The sequence below is a fragment of the Emydura macquarii genome, unplaced genomic scaffold (assembly GCF_026122565.2).
Source record: "Emydura macquarii macquarii isolate MOO-44397 ecotype Brisbane River unplaced genomic scaffold, CSIRO-AGI_Emac_v2 contig_1119, whole genome shotgun sequence".
In the NCBI taxonomy this organism is placed as follows: domain Eukaryota; kingdom Metazoa; phylum Chordata; order Testudines; family Chelidae; genus Emydura; species Emydura macquarii.
In genome coordinates this window covers 4088027-4114595 of record NW_027131256.1, presented here as the reverse complement: position 1 = coordinate 4114595, position 26569 = coordinate 4088027, and the positions used below count along the sequence as shown (strand labels likewise).

At 46.6% G+C, this 26569-nt stretch overlaps 1 protein-coding gene across 1 annotated transcript in view; it reads left to right on the top strand.

Annotated features, from left to right (window-relative positions):
• CFAP91 (cilia and flagella associated protein 91) overlaps positions 1-25031 on the top strand; it is a 76621-nt gene extending 51590 nt beyond the window's left edge. The window contains exons 16-19 of the mRNA XM_067546372.1: positions 6496-6587; positions 20660-21016; positions 22485-22513; positions 24865-25031. Coding sequence (XP_067402473.1) covers positions 6496-6587; positions 20660-21016; positions 22485-22495 — 460 coding nt within the window. The 3' untranslated portion in view covers positions 22496-22513; positions 24865-25031. The remainder of the gene's footprint in view (positions 1-6495; positions 6588-20659; positions 21017-22484; positions 22514-24864) is intronic.
• Positions 25032-26569: the final 1538 nt, after the last annotated feature.

Below are 26569 nucleotides of genomic sequence, written 5' to 3'. Positions count from 1 at the left end.
GTGTAGGTTGACCATACCTGCATCATGCAAGAATATTAATGATCAGTGAGTTATTAGTTTTCCTTCGAGTGCTTGCTCATGTCCATTCCAATATAGGTGAGTGCACGCCACCGTGCACGGGTTCCCGGAACTTTTTTCCCCTTAGCAGACCCCGTAGGGTCGGCTCTGGTGCCCCCTAGAGTACCGCGTGCATGCTGCAGTACATGAGGCACCGCCAACCCTACGGCCCCTCAGTTCCTTCTTTCCGCCCGTGACAGTTGCTAGAACGTCTCTTGCTTCTCGCAAGTACCATTCCCCTTGTTGAACTTTGTTGTTGTTGCACAATTAGTTAGGTGTTAAGTACTGTTACGTAGTGTAGTTTAGTAATAGAATTAGAAGTCCTCAAGGGCTTAGGGTGGCCGGGCCATGCCCGGGACACCTGGCTTTAAGCCTTGCACCTCGTGCGGGAAGGCTTTTCCGCTTAGGGACCCTCGCGATCGCTGTCTCAAGTGCCTGGGAGAGCAGCACCGGAGGGAAAAATGTAAAATTTGTAAGGCTTTTAAAGCCAAGGACCCAGAAACATCGGGACATTAGGCTAAAAGCCATCCTAATGGAAACGGCGCTCCGCCCGGCCTCCGAGCCGCCTCGATCCACCTTGGCACCGAGCATCTCCTCGGTGCAGAGTGCACCACCGACACTGGAGTCTACTCAGCACAGAGAGGCATCTCCGGTGCTGAGGAAGAGAAAGAAGCAGCGCACGGAGCACGCACACTCCCGTGCACCAGCCACGGCTTGTAGAGCTTGCTCTGGTGCCTGCATCTCTGGGCAGGGAGCCTCCCCTGACTCCTGGGAGTGGGGGAGTGCCCCTGCAGGTGCCGTCAACACTGGAGGCGTGTCACGCAGCAAGAGCCCTGATGGCCTTGCCTACGCCTCCGCCCCCTCCCTCCGCCAAGGGAGAGAGGGCCGGTGTCCTGGGGCAAGCCCGCGCTGGGTCCCCCCGAAGGCTGGTTGAGACCCCCGTCAGTGGTGGAAAAGTCTCCCGCCAGATGGCCACTGAGGGTAGAGCATGGAGCCTCCCCTCTCAGCAGCTCCAAGTGTAACTCGTCGAACCGATCCTCCCCGTGGCACTGAAGTCGGTCCCTGGTGCCGGAGGCAACACGGACAAGATGGCACCGCTTGAGGGCCGCATCGCGGCACAGGGACAGTTCGCGTTCTCAGTCCCCAGTACCGAGCCGTTCATCCATGACCAGGTAGCACCGGACCCGGTCACCGGTGGGAAGCACAGCACCAAAGAGCTTGCCCACTCTGGCATGATGCAGATCCTGGTCATCGGAGTTAGGTTTGGCACCACAAGGCTCCCAGTCCCCTAGAGGCAAACGGCATCAGAAGTCGTCTGTGCTGAGACGACAGGCATCCACATCAAGCTCCTCGGAGCGCGCCTCTGCTTGTCGGCACTGCTCGAGGAGGCGGAGGCGATCCTCATCCAGCACCTTGGGGTCATCGAGAGGACAATCCCTGGCACGGAGCGGCACCAAGGGCTGGAGACGAGCTCGGCGCTGCCGCTCCAACGACTCAGGATCCTGAAAGAGCAGGGACGCTTGGGAGATCAGTCGACGCCACCATCAGGCTTCTCAGCCGGAGCCGATGCCAGCCCCGGGTTGGCTTCAGGGTCAATGGTAATGGCCTTATGAGGTCCATGGGGAGTTCAAATGGGGCAGGGAACAGTGTCTGTCCCATCATCAGGGGTCCAGTCGGTGCCCCCCGCACCAGACAAATCCCGCAGAGGCCATTCCTCAGATGAGGAATTGGATCCAGGGGAGGGACCCTCCACAGGGGCACCCCGTCTCCAGGTGGACGAGCGACCGCAGTCTTCCTCCTCCTTCCCAGATGAAGCAGCCTCCAGGGACCACATGGAGCCATTGAGGGACTTCAGAATGCACCAGGAGCTCCTTAAGAGGGTGGCCTCTAACTTAAACCTTGAGATCAAGGAACTCGTAGAGGAAGAGGATACCCTCTTCAACGTGCTGGGGGCAGAGGGCCCATCAAGGGTAGCTCTGCCCATCCACAACAGGGTCCTTAAACTCGCCCAGGCCCTGTGGCAAACCTCTGCCTCGGTCGCTCCTACATGTAAGGGGGCCGAGAAAAAATACTACTTCCCAGCTGAGGGGTTTGAGTTCCTCTTCACCCACTTGGCCCTGGGAACCCTGGTGATGGATGCAGCCAATCAGCGGGACAGGCAGAGATGTCAGGGGTCCACTCCCAAAAACAAGGATAACAAAAAACTGGACTTGTTTGGGAGAAAGGTTTATTCAACTGTGGCGCTGCAGTTTTGAATCGCTAATCACCAGGCCCTGCTGGCCAGGTACAGTTTTAATCTCTGGGACTCCCTTAGGCGGTTTGCTGCAGACTTCGCCACAGTCCTTGACGAGGGGATCACAGGGGCTAGGGCGGTGCTTCGAACCGCCAGTGACACTGCAGACTCAGCCAGCCGGGCTATGGCCTCTGCCATCGCCATGAGGCGGTGCTCGTGGCTGCAATCCTCAGGGCTTTCCCAGGAGGTGCAGCAGGCCATCCAGGATCTCCCCTTTGACAGGTCGGGCTTGTTTTCAGATAAAACTGATGCGAAGTTTCACGGCCTGAAAGACTCAAGGGCCACACTTCGCTCCTTGGGCCTGTATACGCCTTAGGCTTCTAGGCGGCAGTCGCGGCCCCAGGTTCAGCAACAACCTAGGCCCTTTCAGCCCAATAGGGGTAGGGACAGAAATAGGGGGTTTGGAAGGCAAAATCGGCCCCCTAGCTCGTCCCCAGCCTCCCAGCAAGGGCCCCCCAAAGGCTCGGGCAATAAGAGGGGGCGATTTTGATGGCACGCCCGAGGGTGGTACCCCTACTGTCTCTCTGGATCCGCCCCGTCCTTTCTCAGACAGATTAAGGCCCTTCTACTGGGAATGGGCAAATATTACATCGGACCGTTGGGTCCTTGGAATAGTTCTCTGGGGATATGCCCTGCAAATCACGTCTCCCCCTCCCCCCCGTCCCTCTTCAGGGACCCCTCTCATGAGCAACTCCTCTTGCAGGAGGTAGTCACCCTCCTCGAGCTGCAGGCCATGGAAATGGTCCCCAAAAACGAGAAAGGGAAAGGATTCTATTCCAGGTATTTCCTCATCTCCAAGGCCCATATTAGACCTGCGCCGTCTAAACAAATACATCAGGCGACTCAGGTTTCACATGGTCTCCCTAGCCTCCGTTATCCCTGCTTTGGATCCAGGAGATTGGTATGCTGCCCTCGACCTGAAGGATGCATACTTCCATGTATCTATCCTTCCCAGTCACAGGCACTTCCTTCGATTTACGGTGGCTGGTTCTCATTACCAGTTTGTGGCCCTACCCTTTGGCCTCTCGTTGGCCCCCAGGGTATTCACCAAGTGCATGGCAGTAGTGCCTGCCCACCTGAGGCGCAGAGGTGTGCAGATTTTCCCCTACCTGGACGACTGGTTAATCAGGGGCAGGTCCAGGTCCCAAGTACAAGACAGTATGACCGTCACCTGTGCTGCATGCAGCAGGCTGGGTCTGCTCATAAACGAGCAGAAATCGACTCTAACCCCGGTGCAGCGTATAGAGTTCATTGGGGCCACCTGGATGCTTCTCTAGCCAGAGCCTTCCTGCTACAACCTCGGTTTGAGGCTATGACTGCGATTATTGCCCAGCTGTACCGGTGCCCCACGACAACAGCCAGGCACTGCCTACAGCTGTTAGGACACATGGCAGCCTGCACATATGTAGTGCAGCTAGCTCACCTCAAACTCAGACTGCTCCAGGCATGGTTGGCCTCGGTGTATGTGCCAAGCAGACACCCCTTGAACAGGGTGGCCACAGTCCCCCTGCACATCCTAGCCTCCCTGAACTGGTGGAGGACTCCCCGGGCAGTGTTGAGGGGCATCCCTTTCAGGGATCTGGCCCCGTCGGTCACCCTGATCTCCGATGCCTCAGATGTGGGGTGGGGAGCCCACATCAGCACCAACCAGGACACTCAGGGGCTCTGGACGGGGGAGAAGAGGCACCTGCACATCAATGTAAAAGAGCTCAGGGCCATCAGACTAGCGTGCAAGGTATTCCTCAGGTTCCTGATGGGCAGGGTGCTGCAGGTGCTGATGGACAACACCGCAGCCATGTTTTACATCAACAGGCAGGGGGGTGCGCGCTCCTCGGCCCTCTGCCAGGAGGCCATTCGCCTGTGGGACTTTGCAGTGAGGCACGATTTTCACATGTCTGCCTCTCACCTTCCGGGGGTGAGGAACAACGAGGCGAATCACCTCAGCAGGTCGTTTCTACCCCACCACGACTGGTCGTAGCTCCCGGAGGTAGTGACTTCCATCTTTCTCAAGTGGGGTGTTCCCCAACTAGACTTGTTCGCGTCGTCCTGGAACAAAAAGTGCCCGAGGTTTTGCTCGCTCCAGGGTCGTGTGCCAGGCTCGATATCCGACGTGTTCCTCATTGAATGGACAGGGACCCTCATGTGTGCGTTCCCCCCCATTCCTCTCCTGCCCAAGGTTCTCTTGAAAATCAAGAGGGACAGAACAGATATGATACTCATCTCCCTGACTTGGCCGAGACAGCATTGGTTCAGTATGCTGATGGACCTGTCGATTGCCCCACCCATGGAGCTCCCAAGACGGCACAACCTGCTTTCCCAGGACCGTGGTCGCCTGCCCCACCCGGACCTGGACTCCCTGCACCTCATGGTCTGGAGGCTCTGTGGCTGACAGAGGGAGAGAGAGCCTGCTTGGAGCAGGACCAACAAATTCTGCTGGGCAGCAGAAAACCTTCAGCACAGGTCGTGTATCAGGCTAAGTGGAAGTGGTTTACCTGCTGGGCGGAGTCCCGGGGTATTCCGCCATGCCTCTCTCCTATCCAGGTGATCCTGGAGTACCTGCTGCAGCTAAAACTCCAGGGTCTGGCATTGGCATCCCTGAAGGTCCACTGGGCGGCCATCTTGGCTTTCCATCAGCTGATGGAGGGGAGATCCCTGTTCTCCCACCCCATGTCAGTCAGGTTTCCTAAAGGGGTGGAGAGGCTCTATCCGCAGATCCGTGAGCCGGTGCCTCCATGGGATCTCAACCTGGTCCTCTCTAGACTTATGGGGTCCCCCTTTGAGCCCATGGCTTCATGCCGTCTGCTTATCCTTCCATGGAAGGTAGCCTTCCTGGTGGCCATTACCTCGGCTAGGAGGGTCTCCGAGATTAGAGCTTTGAACTCGGAGCCCCCCAATACCGTGTTCTATAAAGATAAGGTGCAGTTGAGACCTCACCCAGCCTTCCTGCCTAAGATGGTCTCCCAGTTTCATTATAACCAAGATATTTTCCTCCTCGTGTTTTTTCCCAACCACACGGTTCAGCGGAGGAGAGGAGATGGCACTCGCTGGACATGAGATGAGCCCTGGTCTACTACATCAACAGGACAAAGCCGTTCTGGAAATCGATGCAGCTCTTCGTCGCAGTGGTGGACTGGATGAAAGGATCACCTGTCTCCACCCAGCGCATCCCCCGTGGATCACCTCCTGCATCAAGTGCTGCTATGAGCAGGCAAAGGTGCCGCTTCCAGGTGTCGTCACAGCGCACTCAACCAGAGCTCAGGCCTCCTCTGCGGCCTTCCTGGAGAGGGTGCCCCTGAGGATATCTGCAAAGCCGCCACCTGGTCATCGGTGCACACTTTCACATCCCACTACACCATCGTCCAGCAGGCGAGAGAGGACGTGGGATTCAGCAGAGCCGTGCTGAGGTCAGCTCACCGGTAACTCCTACCCACCTCCAAGGTATTGCTTTTTAATCACCTATATTGGAATGGACATGAGCAAGCACTCAAAGGAGAAAACAGGTTTACTTACCAGTAACTGTTGTTTTTCGAGATGTGTTGCTCATGTCCATTCCACACCCACCCTCCGTCTCCGCTGTTGGAGTTGGCAGAAAGAAGGGACTGAGGGGCCATAGGGTCAGCAGTGCCTCATATATCGCGGCATGCGCGCAGTACTCCAGGAGGCACCAGAGCCGACCCTATGGGGTCTGCTAAGGGGAAAAAAGTTCCGGGAACCCATGCACGGTGGCATGCACTCACCTATATTGGAATGGACATGAGCAACACATTTCGAAGAATATCAGTTACTGGTAAGTAACCCTGTTTTTTCTGTTGACATATTACATGACACCTTTTAGATAAAGATTATAACAATGAGTTGGGGTACACTGAGCTGGTCAAGCCAACTGAAATTCAGTGCTAGATCCCAGGGAGTCCCTTGCCTTCTGGCATAAAGATGCTCTTAGGGTCATGGCTGCGTACCAATTTTTGTTGATAAATGGAGACCTTCATTTTCTCTGGCTGACAATTACTTTCATCAGCACTATAGTTAATAGTCCAAATAGTTAAACAATTTAAAAACATGATAAGAGAAGAGAGTATTTGGTAGTGAAGGGGTGGAAAGCAAAGTAACAAATACTAATTTCACTCTCCTTGTTTGTTCTGTAGCCGAACTCGTCTGCAATCAGAAGAGATTGTAGCAGAGCTGGTTTATGGTTTCCTGATACCAGAAGTCCAGAAAATCTCTGTCAAGGAGAAAGGTAAGGAGTCCAATAGCTTTGAAACTGATTCATTGGCTAAAAGATCCATCTGCCAGGAGTTTCTGTAGACTCTGAGGGTATGTCTACACAGCAAAAAAAGACCCTCAGCAGCGAGTTTCAGAGCCCAGGTCAACTGATTTGGGCTTACGGGGCTGCACTGTGGGGCTAAAAACAGCAGTGTAGTCATGTGGGCTCGGGCTGGAGCCTGGGCTCTGAAACCTGGTGAGGATGGAGGGTTCCAGCCTGAGCTCAACAATCTACACTGATATTTTTAGCCCCACAGTGTGAGCCCAAGTCAGTTGACCCAGCCTCTGAGACTTGCTGTCACAGGGTTTTGTTTTTTTGCTGTGTAGATGTACCCAAGGTTCATCTTCCTGGTCCTTCAAGGAATACCATGCTTTTTACTAGCTTTTCTTGTGGCTTGTTTAAGGACTGTGAAGTGTTTGAAAATGTTTTGGCACAGTGGCCCAAATTCAACTCGTATAAGCAGGTGTAACTACATTGAAATCAGTGGAACTACACCTATTTATGCTAGAGCTGAAATAGTGAATTGTTCCTTGAAAAATATACTGAAACAAGTGTTTGAATAGCACTGAATTAATCTGAATTATTGACTATGTGAAAATTTTCCACTGACTGTAAAAGTCACTAATATGTAATTAATTTATGCAAATGGAACATGTACAAGGGAGCTTGTAATATTTGTTTCTCTCTTTTTGCTTTCATTTCTTTCTAGTTTGTCCAAAACTAGGAACAGAAATAATGTTTTATGGTTGATTATGAGACGTGTTTGCAGTGGAAAATCTTACGCTGTTGTAGAGAGAGCATAGTTTTAATCAAGACTATTAGAAGAGAACAACAATTCTTGATCTGGAGACTTCTCTTGCCCGGCCCACTCAGAAGATTGCAGAATCAGTCTCACACTTATAGTCCCCATACAGCATGTATTTACTTTGAAAAGCAAATATAAAAAAATAGCATTATAGGGGTTCCATGTTTTATTATCTCTCTCTGACTCCAGAGCAAATGTGCTCCCAGTTTACCGATTAAAAATATAAATATTTGCTAACTACAAGCTCTGCAAACACATTCTGATATTTAAGTAGTTTTAGATTTAGTAGTTAAAGAAAATGTTTCAAAACTTTAAAAAAATCTCTCTCTCTCTTTTTTAGTTTCTCCCCTTCTGGGAGCTTTATGTTACTGCAGGAGCATGCTCGGTTCTCCCGGTTTCAAACACTGCCTATCATGGCTGGAGGCAATCCCAGTGAGTGACGGACACTCCCAGTGCATCCGTTGCCTTGGGGAATCTCATATTGCCCAAAAGTATAACTTTGTTCTGGCATTAAAATCTAGACCCAGGAAAAAGTCAGAAAGATTAAATTTAGACTATCCATGGTGGAGAGCTTGCTGCACCCAGCTTCTGACCTAGGCCAAGGGACTCCTCCATATGCCAGTCTCCAGTAAGTTGGCTACCTCTGCTGTTTCCGAAATGTACTCCTCGAGGGCCTCTAAGAGGAAGACCCAAGAGTCTTCTCTTAAGACTTCCAAAGACCATGCCTCAAGTTCTCCAGGTGTGGAATCTTCCTCAAAATCACAATTGCCAGTGACTCCAACCACTTTGGCACCCATCAGTCTTTGACCTGCGACCCACAAGGCTGCTGGTTCCTCAGGTACCAAGGGCACTGTAAAGCCTAAATGTGGGGCTCCAATAGGCCATTGATACCATCAGAGGAGCGAGGTGGCACGAAGAGCTCTACCTCTTTTCACTTGGTAAAGAAGTCCACCTGGGCTCCATTTGGACCTTCCTCTGAGCATTTGACGCTCAGTACTGTCAACTGTATCAGCCGCCGTTGCTTCAGCTCAGGCCATGAACATGGTATTCACAACATTCTCAGTATTGCAGAAGTTTTGTTTTCTCCAAGACCTCGCTGTGTCTAGGACACGCAGGTCACCATTGCTCAGCTCCAATCTCTTCTTGATACTGAGGACCTCCAGAGCGCAAGACATCTTTCTAGTACTGACGGTTTTACCTTCTGTTGCTTCCAATGCTCCACCACTCTATAGTGATATAGAAGAGGAGGATTCTAATGAACATCTTGCCTCAGTCTCTCAGTTATCTGTCCAAGGTTCTCTCCATCCATACAGAGGCTCTTTTCCAGAGGCCTCTGAGGAAATTGATCTCACTTGAGAGACATCCAGAGCCACCATCTTGCTGGTACAAGTGCCCATGGATATGTGCCATCCCCTTGGCCATACTGGGACCCTTGGGCAACCTATCACTAGCAATTCTCTTTGGCCTCAAGCACCACTCGTTACAGAGATGGACAACCTTTGTCATCCTCCCTCTCTAGGAGACCAGAGCCTCAGGAAGAAATCTTTGAGGAACAGGAAGCTAGCTAGGGTTGATGAAGAGGTCTGTCCACCATCCAACATCTCTCCTTCATCCCTGGATAAAGTAGTTATGCCATCTCCACCATCCCTGGCTGACAATTTCAAGGAGTTCCAGGACCTCGTCAGAAGAATTGTGGATTCTTTGCAGATCCCTCTTGAGAAGGTTAAAGAAACCACATCCTAAGCTGCTTGACATCTTTTATACAGCTTCATCTGCCCACATTGTCCTGCCTGTTAACCTTGACAGTGTCCAGAAGGGCCTCATTTTCTGGCACACTCAGCCACAATTCTGCCCACATGCAAGAGAGAGGATAAGAAATATTATGTCACCTCTAAGAACTCAGAATTTTTATTTTCTCATCCCTCTCCTAACTCCTTGGTGGATGATGTGGTTAACGAATGTGGAAGGTAGCACCATGTTAAATCTACACCCTATGATAAAGATCATAACTGCCTCAACTTGTTTGATAGAAAATCATATTCGTCAACTACTTTAAAATTCAGAATCGCCAGCCACTAGGCATTGAGAGATTTACAACCATATAGATTCAACCAAGCTAATCTCCTTTATTGAGCATGTACCACCAGAACATATAGAGCAATTCCAAGTAATTATTATAGAAGGCTAGCTGCTTGCCAGAACATCTCTGTTACTGCTACTCATTCAATTTCTATAGCAGTAGTTATGAGGAGGTCCGCCTGGCTTCAGCTCTCAGGATTTCTAAAGGACATCCAGAATACAGTCAACAAGACTGATAGTACAAAGTAATTGCTGCACACACTAAAGGACTGCAGGGCCTCTTTGCATTCTCTGGGGATCTATATGTCTGCCCACAAGAGAAGGTTTAGTAAGTCCCAAACAGTACAGAGATCCCATCCTGATCAATTGTTGTGCTCCCAGAGATCATATGAACCTCAGTGCAAGAGACAGGCTTCCAGAGAAGAAAACCACCCACTCCACAACCTTCAATCTTACAACCTTCTACCTCTGAGCACCGATTTTGATGGGGTGGGCAAGGTCCTGAGCTACCATCCCCATTCATACCAATTGCAACTATTCACCTGCCTGCCTTCTTTCAGCAACTACCATTAGCACTTCTAGCAGGCTTGGGAGTCTATCACTGTGGACAAGTGTGTTTTAGAGATCATCTCCATAGGGTACTCCATCCACTATACTTCTCTTCTATCTGCCAAGCTTCCTTATCCATCCCTCCTCAAGAACCCCTCTTCACGAGCACCTTCTAAGACAGTCTAAGACCTCTTTCCAATCTTGGGTGCTTTAGAACCAGTTTTCATGCAGCACAGGGGGAAGGGGTTTTATCCCAGGTACTTCCTGTTTCCAAAAAATAATAGCAGTTAGAGACCCATCCTAGATTTTAAGGCTACTCAACACCTCTGGGAAGGCACAAAAATTCAAAATAATGACCCTTGCAGCAATAGTTCCATCACTGGACCAAATGGATTGGTCCACAACCTTCAGAATGCATATTTCCATATTGCGATCCACGCATCTCACATCCTATCCACCCACCCATCTTTACTGTCAATCAGGATCTTTTTCAGTACAGGGTGCACCCTCCTCTCATCTGCCCCAAAAGCCTTTTCAAAGGTTATATCAGTAGTAGCGGCACACCACTGCAGACAAGGCATTCTGGTGTTCCCTTACCTAGATGATTGACTTCTGAAAGGTTGTTTCCAGCAGGAAACTCTGCTGGGAGCTTGCAAGGCCATAGACCTTTTTCTCAAACTGGGCCTATAACTTAACATTCAAAAATCCACCTTGTCACCTGTACAAAGGTTATAATTCATAGGAGCCTATCGTGATTCAATAGCAGCAAGAGTCTGTCTCCCAGTGCAAAATTTGTGGCTCTATCCAACAGTCAACACAATCCAGATCAGCCCTCCAACCCTGGTAAAGAACTGTCTTCAGCTGTTGGGACATACGGCAGCTGATACCTTCATTATAGACCATGCCAGACTGCAAATGCGTTGCCTTCAAAGGTGGCTCAGAACTGTTTATTCACTGAGTAGACAGTTTAACTACACTGTTTTCCATACCTACCTTCATAAAGGAATCTCTTGATGGAAATACCCTCACATCATCTGTGGAAGAGTCCTGTTCGTCTGCCCTTCTCCAATGGCTCCATCCTTGTTAGATTGGGGAGCACATCTAGACACCCACATGGCCCAGGGCAGATCAACACCTCAAGTGGCCACTCTTCCTTGTGTTTTAGGAGGTTGACATGCACTCAGATATACCTGTTCTCAATTTCTACCACTGATCAGGGACAAACACATAAATATCATGATGGACAAAATGTCATGCATGTTCTATATCAACTGACGAGGGGCAAAATCTCCGTTTGCTCTGAAGCTGGCAAGCTTTGGAATTGGTGCATATGCAATCAAATCCTTATCACAGCAGCTTATCTTCTGGAAACTCAGAATGTAACCACAGATATACTCAGCAGGCTCTCCTTTCAAGACCATGAGTGGGAACTCCATCATACTTCCTCACATATTTTAGCAATGGGGCATCCCTTAGATAGACCTGTTCACCATGGCTACAAACAAGAAATGTGCTCAGTTTTGCTCCAGAGGCTGATTGGGTCACTGATCCTTGGGATGCTTTTCACCTGCAGTGGTTTGTGTTCTACTCATTATAAAGAAGGACAAAGCCAAAGTTATTCTAATAGTTCCGACCGAGCCCAGACAGACATGGTTTCCTTACCTTATACAGTTGCGTATTTGTTCAACAGTCACTCTCCAGACCACTCCTCATCTACTCTGCCAGGAAGGCAGGAAGATCCTTCATCCCAATCTTGGAGTTCTTTGCTTCAAAGCTTGGCTGGTCGATGGTTCACCAGATTAGAGACAACCTGTTCAGGGAAATTAAAAAGCAGAAAACAGTCTACATGCTATACTTACTTGCAGAAATGGACAAGATTTGGCTAAAGATGTGACCTCAAACTCACTTCGCCATTAATCTCATCATTGTCTGATATACTGGACTACATCTTAGAACTGAAAGACTCAGCTCTGTCACTGAGCTCCATTAGGGTCCACCTGGCAGCCATCATGGTTTTCCACTCCCCAATGGAGGGTTATTCCATATTTGTTCACCCAATGACAGGGGTTCCTCTGGGGACCTGGAAATCTCTTCCCATCAGGCAAATGTACTACTCTGAATTGGGGCTTCGGCTGGTTCTTAAATGTCTTACAAGATCATCGTTGGAACTGATACCTGTTCACTCCTCTATTTATTGATGAAAACAACATCGTGGCCAGTTGGGGAAATAGGGACACAATATTTCTCAAAAGTAAAGTCACATTACAACTGCATCCCAAGTTTTTACCAAAAGTATCTTCAGAGTTCCATATTAACCAGTCCATTCACCTTCTGTTTTTTTTTTTTACCCTAACCCTGACTTGGGTAAGGAAGAAGTGCTGTTAATACTCAATGTCAGAAGAGTGCTGGCCTTCTACCTTGACAGGACTAAATCTTTTAGAAAGTCTCCCAAATTGTTTAACTCGATTGCAGACAGAACAAAAGGGTTTGCAATCACCAAACAAAGACTTTCCAAGTGGATATCTGATTGCATTAGTTGTTGCTATCAGTCTTGCAAGCTCCAAGCAACCTCGGATATAAGAACTCGCTGTACAAGGTCTATTTCGACTTCAACAGCTTTTCTGAAAAATGTTCCTCTTACTGAAGTATGTAGAACTGTGACTTGGACCTCTATACATACCTTTGCCGAACACTATGCAGTAACTCCCAACTCTGCTTCTTATGCTGCGTTTGGCTCAGCTATCCTGGCTTAAATATGGGACTCAACTCTGAAGCCCCCTCCTCCTTAAGGGGAACTGCTTGACGGTCACCTAGGGTGGAGCACCCATAGGGACACTACTCAGAGAAGAAGAAATGGTTATTCATCCTGTGCAATAACTGTGGTTCTTCAAGAGATGTCCATATGGGTGCCCCACTACCCTCCCTCCTTCCCTCCCCTCTGCTTCAGAGTTCTCTGCTATGGAACTTTACAGTTCGTCCGCACAGTGCTATGTAACAGCAATGTGGAGCACAAGACTGAGTAACACACATGTGTGGGCCAAACAGACACTGCTATGTGAAATCTCCGATCAAAGGCACAGGGAGCTTAAGTGCACCAAGAGTGAAGCACTCATAGCAGCACAGATCTTGAAGAACCACAGTTACTACACAGGGTGAATAACCATTTCTTTTCCCCTGTAAAACTGAAGGCAATAATATCACACACTGCTGGGTGAGTTAATAAGAACGCCACTGTATACAGAGTGTTGTGGTTTCTATGGCAGTTTAAAAAGCTTTACTGAGAGCAGTTTGGTAAAGCTAATTCACAGTAATTATCTGGATAACTAACCTGTTATATTCTTGAGCATATAAATAATTCTTGAAATTTGAAGGACTAATTCTTCATGTAAACTGTGGTGACTGGCCTGCCAGATGACGAAATCCATCTGTATCATAGATACCTGATGACACCCAAATTCCCTTCTTTCCTGCCTCTTTCCTTCCCTTTATAATCTTATATTTCTCTTGCTCATTCTTGCCTCTTTCTTTTGTCTCTCAGCCACACTCCCTCCACCAATTTATGCACAAAAGTGGGCATAATCCAATACTAGCTCACCCTAAGACACCTCTGTGACAGGTCCCTTGGGTGCATCCTGGAACTGGGGTACCGCTGTGCTCTCTCTCAACTCTCCAGCCTAGGCTGTCTCTCACAATGCTTTGCTAGTGACAAGCAGCAAATGCCTCCAGGCGCTGTTATCACCTAACACAACAGCATGTGGAGCCCCATGCGTGAATACTCCCTGAGCCACTCATGAGTCACAGAAAGAGCGGCACTGGTCAGTTTCCCCCAGCTCCGAGACTTGCACCCCAGAACTGCACCATCTTGCCCTGGTCAGAAGTCTGACCAGTGTAAGTTTAGTATCCAATCCACCTCTCTCTCAATGTGGAGAGGACACACACAAGCCTTTGTAACATGAGCTGAGATTTCCCAAGCACTTCAAGCAAAATACACTGTTTTAGGTAAAATATAAAACAGATTTATTAATTACAGAAAGATAGATTTTAAGTGATTTTAAGTGGTAGTTACCAAAGAAAATAAAAGGCAAACACACAGTATAAATCTTAAACCTCATTGCGCTAGGCATTATTTAGCTCAAGCAGTTTTCTCACCCCACTGGATGTTACAGTTCTTAATACACTGGCTTCTCACTCAAGCCTAGGACCAGTCTCCTCAGCTGAAGTCTTGATCTTTCCAGTGTCCTTGTTGCTTCCAGTGTAGGTGGGGAAAGAGACAGGCCAAAGCATGATGCCACTGTCCCCTATCTTATATCCTTAATCCATGTGCTGGAAAATACTAGCCTAGACATGTCCTGATGGGCTTTGCTGAGTCACAGAGCTGAACAATACTCATGGTATGTGCTTGGGTAACTCATTGAATTGTAAATCTCTTGTTTACAACTCCCCTGGGAGTGGTTCACCACCGAGCAGTAGAAACTCCCAAATTTACAACATATTTCAGTAACAACCATACAGCAAAGTCTCATAACTCCATACACACTACCTATATACGTATTTAGAAAGAACAATGGGTTTTCAGCAGGTTATGTATGACCTTTCATAAGATATCTCACATGGCATGCTTTGTATGAAATATCACAACCATATATGAAGGATGAATATGGGGTTTATGGGATGCTACTTTGAGGTATAGTGTGTCACAACCTCTTCAGCCTCATCCCAGAGACTCCAATGGGTAGGACCAGAAGTAGCCAAAACAGGGATTTCTGCATTGGGAGGTGAGGGGGGAACATGGAAGGAATGGGTTCTAATCGGAGCCATTCCTCTTTGAGTGATTGCATATGTCCATTCCACTGTAGGGGTGTGTGTGTGCGCCTCATGCACAGTTGTCAGAGGTTTTTCCCTTAGGAGTATCTGTAAGGGCAGTGTGAATGCCCTCTAGTGCCTTGTGCCACTGTATGTATATATAAAGGGCCACGCTGCCTCTTCCCCCCCCTCAGTTCCTTCCTACCACCAATGATGGTTGTTGTTGGAGCTATGATCTTCGCATCTGCAAATCTTCCCTCTTTTAGTGTATACAGTACCTATAGTGTTAGTTTTCAGTTTAGTGTAATGTACTTGTACACGGTTAGAATAAGAATAAGTTTACAATAGAGCAGGGTTACTGGTTCCCCACTGGGTACTGGGCTCAATACTGGACTGATGCCTTAGTCTCTTGACTTCAAGGTCTGTTGCTTATGTAGCAGGTCTGTGCCAGTGAGCAATCCACACCCAGCTGTCTTAAGTGGCTAGAAGAGCCACTTGTGAGCGACAAATGCCACATTTGTGGAGGGTTCAAACTCCGATCAAAAAAGGACATGGCTGCCAGACTCAAGTACCTGCTTATGGAGTCTGCACTTCACCTGCCATTGGAACCTTCCCACTTGGAACGAGTACTGAGCAGGTCTGAGTCTGTTAGGAGTGTTCCAAGAGCTGGAGCTAGGCATGAGCAAACTAAGCAATTCCTTAGTGTACTGAACCGCTCAAGAGGGCCCCCTATTAATTATCAGCATGTGTTATGGCGGGGGCCCAAAATATTCCTGCTTAGGCCCACAATGGACTAGCACTGAATGTTCCTCTCTTCTGGCTGAGTTCAGAGGCAGATCCTCATCCCTGGTACCTAAAAAGAGACTACATACGTCTCCCAAAGGCTCACTGATGGGGACTTCAAAGTCTATATTGACAGCACCAAGCAGTGGCAGGAACTCAGGTACTCAAAGAAGAGACACACTCAGACACAATCCACCTGCCAGGAGGGATTGCTGATTCCAGAGCCTAGGAAGGGTCTGTGGAGACTAATCCCCGAAGGACCAGCACACTTTTTGGTACCACAGGAGCCTTTCCTGAGGCTTTTGAGGCAGCCAGAGCGCTACTTACACTGTCAATGCCAACTTCCCCTGCAGTTCAGGCATTTCATTGGGTACCAGGTTTGAAAGTTCATACTCCTGCAGTCCTAACTCCAACTCCAGAGCACCATTTAGTATCAGTGATTTCTATAGTTGCAGCACCTCTCCATAGGTTTCCATCCAGAGGGAAGCCAGCAATGATCTCATTGGTATCCCTATCTCCATACTTGGGACTGGTCTTCCTGGTATCAGTGGGGTCAGCTACCCTGTGGTCTGAGGAAGTGTACTCCTCAGATTCTGTGGTCAGATCAGTTGGGTCTCCACCTGAACATACCCCAGCAGCCCCAATGGGAACTGCATGCTCAGGACTCTCCTGTGGAGGAATTGGAGGAGAGACTGCCTCAGCAACCCTTAGTCTCTTCTTCATCGCTAATGAGGCGGTAGTGAGTGAGTCTACTTCTCCTCCTGATGATTTCAGAGCTCATCAAGACTTGTTGAGGATGGTGGCTGCAACTAGAAGAGGTGCAGGAATGATTGTATAGGCTCTATCCCATAGGCTGTCGGGAGTGACTCATGAACATGAGTGTCAAACTCAGGGCAGACTGATATAAAACAGGGCACAGACTCCATACTGGTTGTGTGTTCTATAATTAGATTCACTAACCACATATGTGACAGGACCCCGGCACAACCTGTAACTGTGGGATGGCCGTGCCCCCTTAACTCTCCAGTCTGGTCAGTCTCTCACGATGCTTTGCCAATACAAGAAACAAACCCCTGTAGGTGCTCTTATCACTCAGCCACCAGCTTCCAGAGGCACACCCAGTTAAGTTGCACGAAGGCTCCCCAAGCCACTCATGAACCATACACAAACACCACCAAAAAGTCTCCCAAGCCCTCAGCTTTGCACCCCACAAATATACCATCTTACACTGCTCAACGACTTCTCTTGAACAGTGCATGCTTATTAATTAGTTCACCACTTCATCGAAGGAAAGTGGACATGCACCAGCCTTTGTAATCTGAGCAGTTTTCCTAAGCATGTTAGACAAAGTTATTATAATAGCCTTAACACAGAGTTACAGATAGTCCCTTTGAGTTTTACTCCAGTCCGTCTTGATACCCAGGCGCCTCTCTGATAGATGGTCCCTTTTACCACAAATCACAACAATATACTCAGGTTACTCCCAGTCCCAAAGGACTAGTCACTTACCCCAGGTCAATTGTACCTTGATCTCTCATACATGCTTGTAGGTAGTCTTAACTAGTAACTAGGAAGAATGAATTAGATTTATTTACAAGGTTAAAGCAGGTAAACATACACACACAAATGAGTTACAGTTTTAGGTTTCTAAAAGTAATAGAAGCTGCTATAATATACTAGCTCTGTGTGTCTTTTAGGGCTTTCCGAAGCTAAGCAACTTGTGGATCCCCTTGTTTATGCTTAGAAATATTGCTCTCACCAAACTCCAAGCATCATAGTGATACAGTTTCTTCTGGTCAGGGATTTTTATTCCTTCTCCTCAGAGTTCAAACTGTGATGGGACACGGGTTTGTGTACATCCCTTCTTCATGGGTGCGGGGGGAGCAATCAACAAAGTCCACTGATGTTGCACAATGGTTTGTCTGGTGTCATCTATAAGGCCTTCTTTTGTTGGGCAGGAGATGACACCTCTTGTGGTAAACTAGTATTTCACACTTGGCAATGCATCTCTCTGGATGGTGGGGATTTCCAGTTTCGAAGCAAACACTTTTATACAAAGGAAACACTTAACTATTACCTTATAACATGGGATACAGATATTATAAGTGAGATTAATGCATGCAGCAATTCACAAGCATTTCATGAAGTCTAAAACACATTCTTATAAACTTAACTTCTAATTTAACCATACATAGAGGTGAGCCAGACTGGTTTCCTGCTATGCATTTGTCAGTATTCAGTGAGGTCTAGGGGCCTTGGCATGAGTTGGCATTTGGTCTGCCAGCATCACATCTACTTTTCTGTAACTGTTGTTCTTTGAGATGTGATGCATATGTCCATTCCATGTCCTACCTTCCTTCACCTCTCTGTGACATCTTTCCATTAGGAAGGAACTGAGGGGGATCAGGGCAGCGCAGTCCTTTATACCTGTGTGTAGTGGCACTAGGCACCAGAGGGTGCTCACGCTGCCCCTTTGGGTACCACTGAGGGGAAAAATCTCTGACAAGTCCAACTGTGCAAGAGGCACGCACTCACCTACAGTGGAATGGACATGTGCAACACATAGCAAATAACAAGTTATGGAAAAGTAGGTGGCTGTTTTTTCCATACCTCCCAGACCAAGAACTGTCCAGGGGAGATCTTCACTCTGAGGACACTAGACCCTAGATGGTGCGCCCTTCACCCTCTTCCCCCCCGGCCCAATATGGCCATATGGAAAATGTGCAGAAAGACTCCAACTAGATACCCCAGCTATAGGGGCAGAAGTAGCCAAAGCAAAGCTTTTTTTGGGTAGTCAGAGAACTTTCTACAGTTTTTGACTGGACTTTCTCTGCCCTGCATTGACTGTTTGCTGTAACCATCTGTCTCAGTCTCTTCACCTCAGCTTCACTCCATACCTGTCCCTCTTACCCTCTTCATCTTCTTCCCTTTTCTTTCCATTTAGCTGATCCCTTCCTACCTAGCTCCACCACAAAAAAATTAGTATAACTAACATTTGCTGGTATCCCATTGTTCACTGTGCTTGCATGTTCTACCCCCAACCTGTGTCTCATAGACTCTATAGCCAGAAGGGACCATCATGATCATCTAGTCTGACTTCCTGCACGTTGCAGGCCACAGAACCTCATCCACCCACTCCTGTAATTGACCCATAACCTTTCGCTGAGTTACTGAAGTCCTCAGATGATGATATAAAGACTTCACATTACAGCAGATCCACCATTTACACTAGTTTAAAGCTGCAAGTGACTCATGCCACATGCTGCAGCGGAAGGCAAAACAATCACTAGGGTCTCTGTCAAGCTAACCAAGAGGAAAATTCCTTCCCGACCCCAAATATGGCAGTTATTTGGACCCTGAGGATTTCAGCAAGATCCAGTAGCCAGACACCTGGCAAAGCATTCTCTGTAGTAACTCAGTGTCCCATTTAGTGTCCCATCACCAGCCATTGGGAATATTTGCTACTAACAATCACAGATCAACTACATGCCAGAGTAGGCAGTTTCATCATACGATCCCCTCCATAAACTTATCAAGCTCAGTCTTGAAGCCAGTTAGGTTTTTTTGCCCCCACTTCTCCGCTTGAAAGGCTGTTCCAGAACTTCACTCCTCTGATGATTACAAACTTTGATCTCATCTCGCTTGTTGATGGCCAGTTTATATCCATTTGTTCTTGTGTCAGTATTGGCCCTTAACTTAAATGACTCCTCTTCCTCCCTTGTACTTATGCCTCTGATGTATTTATAGAGAGCAATTATCTCTCGCCTCAGCCTTTGTTTGGTTAGGCTAATCAAGCCAAACTCTTTGAGTTTCCTCTTATAAGGTACGTTTGCCATTCCTCAGATCATCCTAGTAGCCCTTCTCTGCACCTGTTCAATTTGAGTTCATCTTTCTTAAACATGGGAGACCAGACTTGCATGCAGTATTTCAGAGGAGGTCTCACCAGTGCCTTGTATCATGCTATTAACATTTCCTTGTCTCTACTGGAAATACCTCACCTGATGCATCCTAGGAGTGCATTAGCCTTTTTCACGCCTGTCTCACATTGGCAGCTCATCATCATCCTGTGGTCAACCAATACACCTAGGTCTTTCTTCTCCTCTATTGCTTCCAACTGTTACGTGCCCAGGTTATACGAAAAATTCTTGTTGTTAGTCCCTAAGTGCATGACCTTGCATTTTGCAGTATTAAATTTCATTCCATTTCTATTACTCCACTTTTCAAGGTCATCCAGCTCTTTTATTCCAGTTCTCCTCTGTATTAGCAATTCCTCCCAACTTTGTGTCAGGGGTAAATTTTATTAGCATACTTCCACTTCTTGTGCCAAGGTCATGAATGAAAACGTTAAATAAGATTGATCCCAAGACTGATTCCTGAGGAACTCCACTAGTGCCAGTCCTATATGTTTCGATTGTAAGCTCTCTGGGGCAGGGACTGTGTGTACTTGGTTCTTATAGTGCCTACAACAAGAAGGCTGTATTCTTGGTTGGACCATAGGCACTATCATCATAAACATGATTAACAATAATCATCTGACTACAACAACAAAGCAGTAGCCTACAGTAAGTTCAGCTTGGCTCTCATAAGGAATCCTATAATAACATAACTGTAAAAAGCCAGTGTGTGCACCAGTGCTAGAGTAAAAAAAAAACTTGTGTTGGAGAGAACAGATTTCAGGTGCGCTTTCAAAGATCTGTTTCAATAAACAAATAGTGATGGGGAAATGATTTTAAAGTTCAGGAGTATACCTTTTTCATCTTTCCCCTGAGTAAAAAACAAACACACTTGACGTGTTTTCCATTTCCACAGTTTGCCTTCAAAGCAAAGTGCAAGGTTGCTTGCTGCTATTAGATGGCTGTAGAACACTATCAACCAAAACCAGAAGGGTCTGATTTTTTCTGACAGGCTTTTTCACAGCTCCTGAAAGCTAAGAGCTGCCTTTTTTATTTTTTATATTTTTTGGTCTCTGAAGAGAGTTCATGCAGTACGGCTCCAGGTGAAAATCCTCTCTCTTTTTTGTGTATAGTGAGGCAGTCCCAGCGAAAACACATCAGTGCTGCTCATCAGATCATCCACAGGAGCACGGACATAGCAGTGGCTCAGAACTCTTCAGTGGTGGGACAACAGACATTGGAAAATGGAGAATCTGTGACCAAGATTACAGGGAGTTCTCCTGTGACAGCCAGTTCTGCTCTTAGCAGAGCAGCTGCTGAACAGAGTGCGGCAGAGGTTAGAGAAAGCCCTTATGCTGTCCTAACCAGCCAAGTACTGTATGAAACACTGCGGGAAGAGACCCAGGGAGGGACAGTGGTGAGCCATTTTGAAACATCGGACAGGCACTCACAGGCTGATGTAGCCCCCGCAAAGAGAGAAGATGAATCAGGTGAGTTTGTGATCTATTTCCCTGCCTCAGTCATTGGAGCTCAGCCTCTGGGGGAGGGAGGAAAGGAAGCTGCACCCACTTTGTTCAGGGCAGCATCCTGACTGTACACAGGATGGAGAAGCATCTCTCTCCATTAGAATGCCCCTCAAGAGCAGCAATGTCTGGATCTCTTGCAGACTGCCAGCATTGGAGCCTGGAAGCAGTCCTGAGAGTGTTATGCCATAGTAGCTCCTGTCTAAAGCAGTTTGTCACTGGCTTTGGTTTAACTCCCAGGAGATTTTTACTGTCTAAACCTTAAAGATGTGGTTTAACTATTAAACAGTGAAATTCCCCTTAGGATTGTCAAGGCATGGTAAGGTTAGTGCAGGTAACTGGGAGTTTGCCCTACTTACATATTTTCCTTATTCTGACACAGTTCATAGCATGTGGAAGTTGGGGTTGGGCTCTCAAGCTCATCTGACCCCCTGGGTCTGAGCTTGGGGGGCTGCCTGAGCCACAACATTTACACTGCTATTTTTAGCACGCTAGCTCACACTGAGCTAGCGCATGTCTGTCTATCTAGGCTGGGAGGCTCACTCCCAGCTGCACTGTAGACATATTCTGTGTGTTATTAACCCATATTCATGGCAGTGGTCCCACTGGCCACAGTGGGATTGTTCACATCAGCAAGTCAAGCAGTATCTGGCTCTAACATGCTAGGGCTGTGGTAGCAGAAATATGGCTATGGCTGATGTGACACATTCATTCAAAGACCCCATTTTCAAGTGCTTATAACTTTCCAGAAATGTTACCATTTGGTCTGACCTTCCTGATGAATGTTTTTGGAAAGGCTGTTCATTCTTTACAACACGGAGCATAAATTATATTTTGTTGCATGCTGGCTTTGCCTTGATTGAAAGTGCATGGCTGCTGAAGCTCAGAATGTTTGGAAGCAACATACCACAAATACATGTAGTGCATTTCTTTGATTATAGATCTGCAAGAGACTCACTGAACTCTTGGACTGCTCCTTTTCAAAATTCCTGTTTTTTGTAGATTTAGAAACTCCAACAAACTCAAATAAATGTCCACCCCAAATGCAACCAACACAGCATAGCCACACTAGACATCGGAAGTATTTACGCAAGTAAAAAGATGCTGCACCAAGTGCTCGCTACTTGTTTACAAATTGATTGACGGCACCAAGTACCAGCCTTACTTCATAACATGAATGTAACAATGAGTTTATAATATCACTAGGTACTTCCTCTTTACATCACTTATCTGTATAACCATCTGGCCATTCTGTGTGCTAGGTTATATTATTTGCCTGTAGAATCTCAGGTATACAGTGAATGAGTAACTGCTAATTCAGTGTTGTAATTCTATCCTTTTGAAATACAAATAAACTATTGTTTAGAAACTCAACAGTGCCTTACTATAGGATTTTTGCATTAAATTCCCTTTGTTTTGATTTTTTTTTTTTTAGGAGGAGAATAAAACAGAAATAAAAGAATGGTGAGTGAATGCACTATATGTATATATTCCTGTGAGCTATGAGTCAGATGGGGGGCTTGGGATAGGAGACAAATAAAAAACAAAGACATGTGACTATACACTGAAATAATCACTGGGCTGGAGGTGCTATGCCCATAGATGTATGCTGGCCAAGAGAATAGCTGGATTTTATTCAGCATTAGAAGGGGTTCAGAGCAGGGCAATGAGAATGATTAGGGACAAGAAAAGTATGAAGTAAGATGGAAAAGATTGAGATTATTTACCTTAGAAAGAAGATGAAAAAGAGAGGACATGATGAAAGCATACATAAAATAATTACTAGTTTAGAAAAGGTAGAGCAGGAGTTTCTGTTATCCCTGTCTTACAAATGAACAGAGAGTTAAAGAAATTGGAAAGCATTGAATGCAAAACTGATTAAAAAGCATTTTCACACAGTATATAATTAGATTCACTGACACAGGTTGTCCTTGAAGCCAAGAATTTTAGCAAGAATCAAAGAGGGATTGGACACTGTGATTGGACCCCAGGGTACAACCTGGAACTGTGGAACCACTTTAGCCCTTTAACTCTCCAGCCTATTCAGTCTCTCATAATGCTCTGCTAGTGACAAGCAGCGAATCTTTCCAGGTGCTGTGTTCACTCAGCCAACAATATGCAGCAACAGGAACACATCCAGCTAAATTGCATGAATGCTCTCTAAGCCACTCATGAACTATACAAAGGGAGACACCAAGAAATCCTTCCGTCCTTGCACCCCAGAAATGTACTTTCTTACACTGCTCAAGACCTTCTCTTGAACAATGCAAGCTCATTAATTAGTTCGCCACTTTGTTAAAGGATAGTGGATACACACCAGCCTTTGTAATCTGAGCAGATTCCCTAAGCACTTTAGACAAACTCACTAGTAAGGACAAAACATTAAAATAAGTTTATTAACTACAGAAAGATAGATTTTAAGTGATTGTAAATGTTAGGCATAGAGGTCAAAATTGGTTACATGAGAAATAAAAGGTAAAAATCGCAGTCCAAATGCTAAACTATATCAGACTAAGCAATATTTCAATCAAGCAGTTTTTCCTCACTCCAGTAGGCATTGAAAGCAGTCCATAGTTCTTAATACACAGATTGGATTCTTTGTTCAGCCTGGGACCAGTCTCCCCAGTTCAAAGTCTTTTCTTCCAAACATTCTTGTTGCCTTCGGAGTAAGTGGGGGAGGAGAGAGGTGTTCTCATGATGCCACTGTTCCTTATTTTATACTCTTCAGTTCATGTCTCTGAAAAAGTATTGGCTCAGACACGTCCTGGTGGGCCTTGCTGAGTCATAGAATTGAGCAATCCCCACTGTGTGGTGCTTGCACATCTGTCTCTTATTGAATTGCAAATCTCAGTTCCCCTGATGGTCAATGGCTGGTGATGATTGTTTAATGCCCACCTGAGTGCGCATCACCTCTTTGTTACCACTGGAGAGCTATGTGTGGGCATTACCCTGCCTGTCAACCTATTTCAACAACAACCATGTAGCAAAATCTCATAACTTCATACACACTAATGATATACATATTTTGACAGAACAGTGAGTTTCAGCAGATCATGACTTTTCATGAGATACCTTACAAAGTATGCTTTGTATGAACTATCACAACCATATACAAATAATGAATATGGGGTTTACAGGGTGCTACTTTGAGGTACAGTGCATCACAGACATTTACATGTATAATAAGCACAGCCAGACTTTCAAAAGTTAATAACTAGAATTTGGAAGAGAGATATAAGTGGTGCTTCAGGGTTTAAATCAATCTCTAACTATTATGGATTAGGATGAGGCCTTAATGGAGGGCAGATTATCCCACAGTCCGCCTGCCGTAGGGTTTCGTCCACCGTCCTCTCAAGCATCTGGTGCTGATCACTGTCAGACAGGAGACTGGACCAGATAGATCTTGGGTATGATCCAGTCTCACAAATCCTGTTCCTAAAATCACGTGTTGAAATAAACATGATGCCTGCATTTATTTCAATGTGTGTAATATGGTTTTTAATGGAGTAAGTGTTCAAGAACTTGTTCTGATCATAAAGGCATCTCCTGTACTGTATAACAGTAATGCAGTTACTATGTATATTCAGTAGGGGTATACTCCAGGGTGTAAGAACACTAATCTTTCAAAGTCCTAACTTTAGTTGTGTTTTAAGGGACACTGTCAGAGTGGTGTGCTTTTTTGCACTGATTATTGCATGTCATGTAAGCTAGGTCTATGGTAGGATGTGTAGTGGAAATGTCATTTTATAGATGGAAATTCCACTGTCAGTGATTTAGAAATTGCTTTCAATTGTCATTTGTGGTTTCTTTGTCAGACTTTGCTAAATGTACTTTGAAGAAGGAAAGCAGCTCAGCAACAAGGGGAATGAGAACACCATTCCCTCTCCTAGCGGGAAAAGAGAAGTGTTTGGGCTGACTTTTGTATCTGAAATATGCACAATGGATTCCTTCGGGTCTGCAGTAATAAAGATTGGGAACATTCTCTCTTGTTCATTGCTGTTTTTACAAACTTGCCACTGTAATTGACACTGTCAGTACTGTATAGGCATGTTCTATATTTTGATAGCTATGGTGATCTGTTGATGTGATGTAAGACGGTGAAATATGACCCCCCCCAGCCTGATGCAATAATGGGAGGCTAGGAATCTCATTCCTAAAAGCTAGGCTTTGCAGGCATGAGGCATTAATGCAAACTGTTTTAAGCCTTGTCTACATTAGAAAGGGTTTGCTGGTATAGCTATATGGGCAAACTCTCTAGTGGGAATACATACACTTGAGTTCTTCTGCTGGCTTACCCTGTTCTCTGAACAAATAAGCTATACTGCCAAAGCACATTTTATGATGGTAGAACTGCATCTGCACTAGAGCTTTTGCTGGGATAGAAATATGGTAAAAACACGCACCCCCCATGTGTCATTACTATACCAGCAAAAGTTTCTAGTGTAGACTTGGAATTAGTGTTCTTCGAGTGGTGTCCCCATGGGTGTCCACTGTAGGTGTGGCAGTGTCTGGAATCGGAGATCTTCAATAGCAGTACCCGTCGAACTGCACATGTGCACCTACCCTGCCTCGCGCAGCGTGTAGGAAGTATACATAGTGCTGTGCAGTCCGACTGCCCTCAGTTCCTTCTCTATCGCCTGTGGTCTGGAACAGAACCATTAGTAGGGCCTGTTTTTGTCTTCTCCTTAGATAGTTAATTCTTCATTTTTTCTTTTCTTTTTCCTCTTTCTTCAAAAAAAATATTCATTGGTATTAATTTTTCCTACTATTTTATTTTCTACGACTCTACAGTCTTTAGCATAGGGTAGGTTTCTATTTTCCACTTAGCTTCCTGATGAGGATGGGAGGGATTACCTTACCCTTATGCCCAGTTCTCCCAGGTTTAAGAGGGTGTGTCTCTTGCGGGGCCACTTTCCCGATAACGGATGACCATGCAGATTGCATTTGTTGTTTGGGAGAGGAACATGTTCCTCAGAAGTGCTCCCACTGCCTGGATTTGAAACCCAGAACAAGGAAGGACACGGATATCAGACTTAAATTGCTCCTGATGGAGAAGACCCTTCATCCAGCTTCCAACTCCAACTCACACTCCTCCCCGAAGAGTCCCTCACGCTTGTCAAGATCCTCTCTCTCCACGCCTGAGTAAGAGAAAAATATCCTCTGATTGGGCCAAGCGTAAGAAGAGAGTGGCCCCTTCTTCAACTCCTGAGGCACAAATCCTAAGAATGCTGTCCCTGGCTAGATCCGCGGCATCAATGGCTTCTGAGAAGGGGCAGGCACTGCAAATAAACTGAGTTCCTCAGTCCCTAAGACAAGGTCGAAAGACCATACTTAAGCACATCACCAGCTATCGGCACCACTCTCTATTTGTGGTGACGGAAGCAAGCCCTCACCCGCATCTGTGGCTCCGAGACCCTTTGTGGCTCTGAAACAGCCAACGGCACTGACATCAGCACTGAGAAAGCCGTCGGCACTGACCAAGATGTCGACATAGACTTTAACCGCCGCTATACCTTTGGC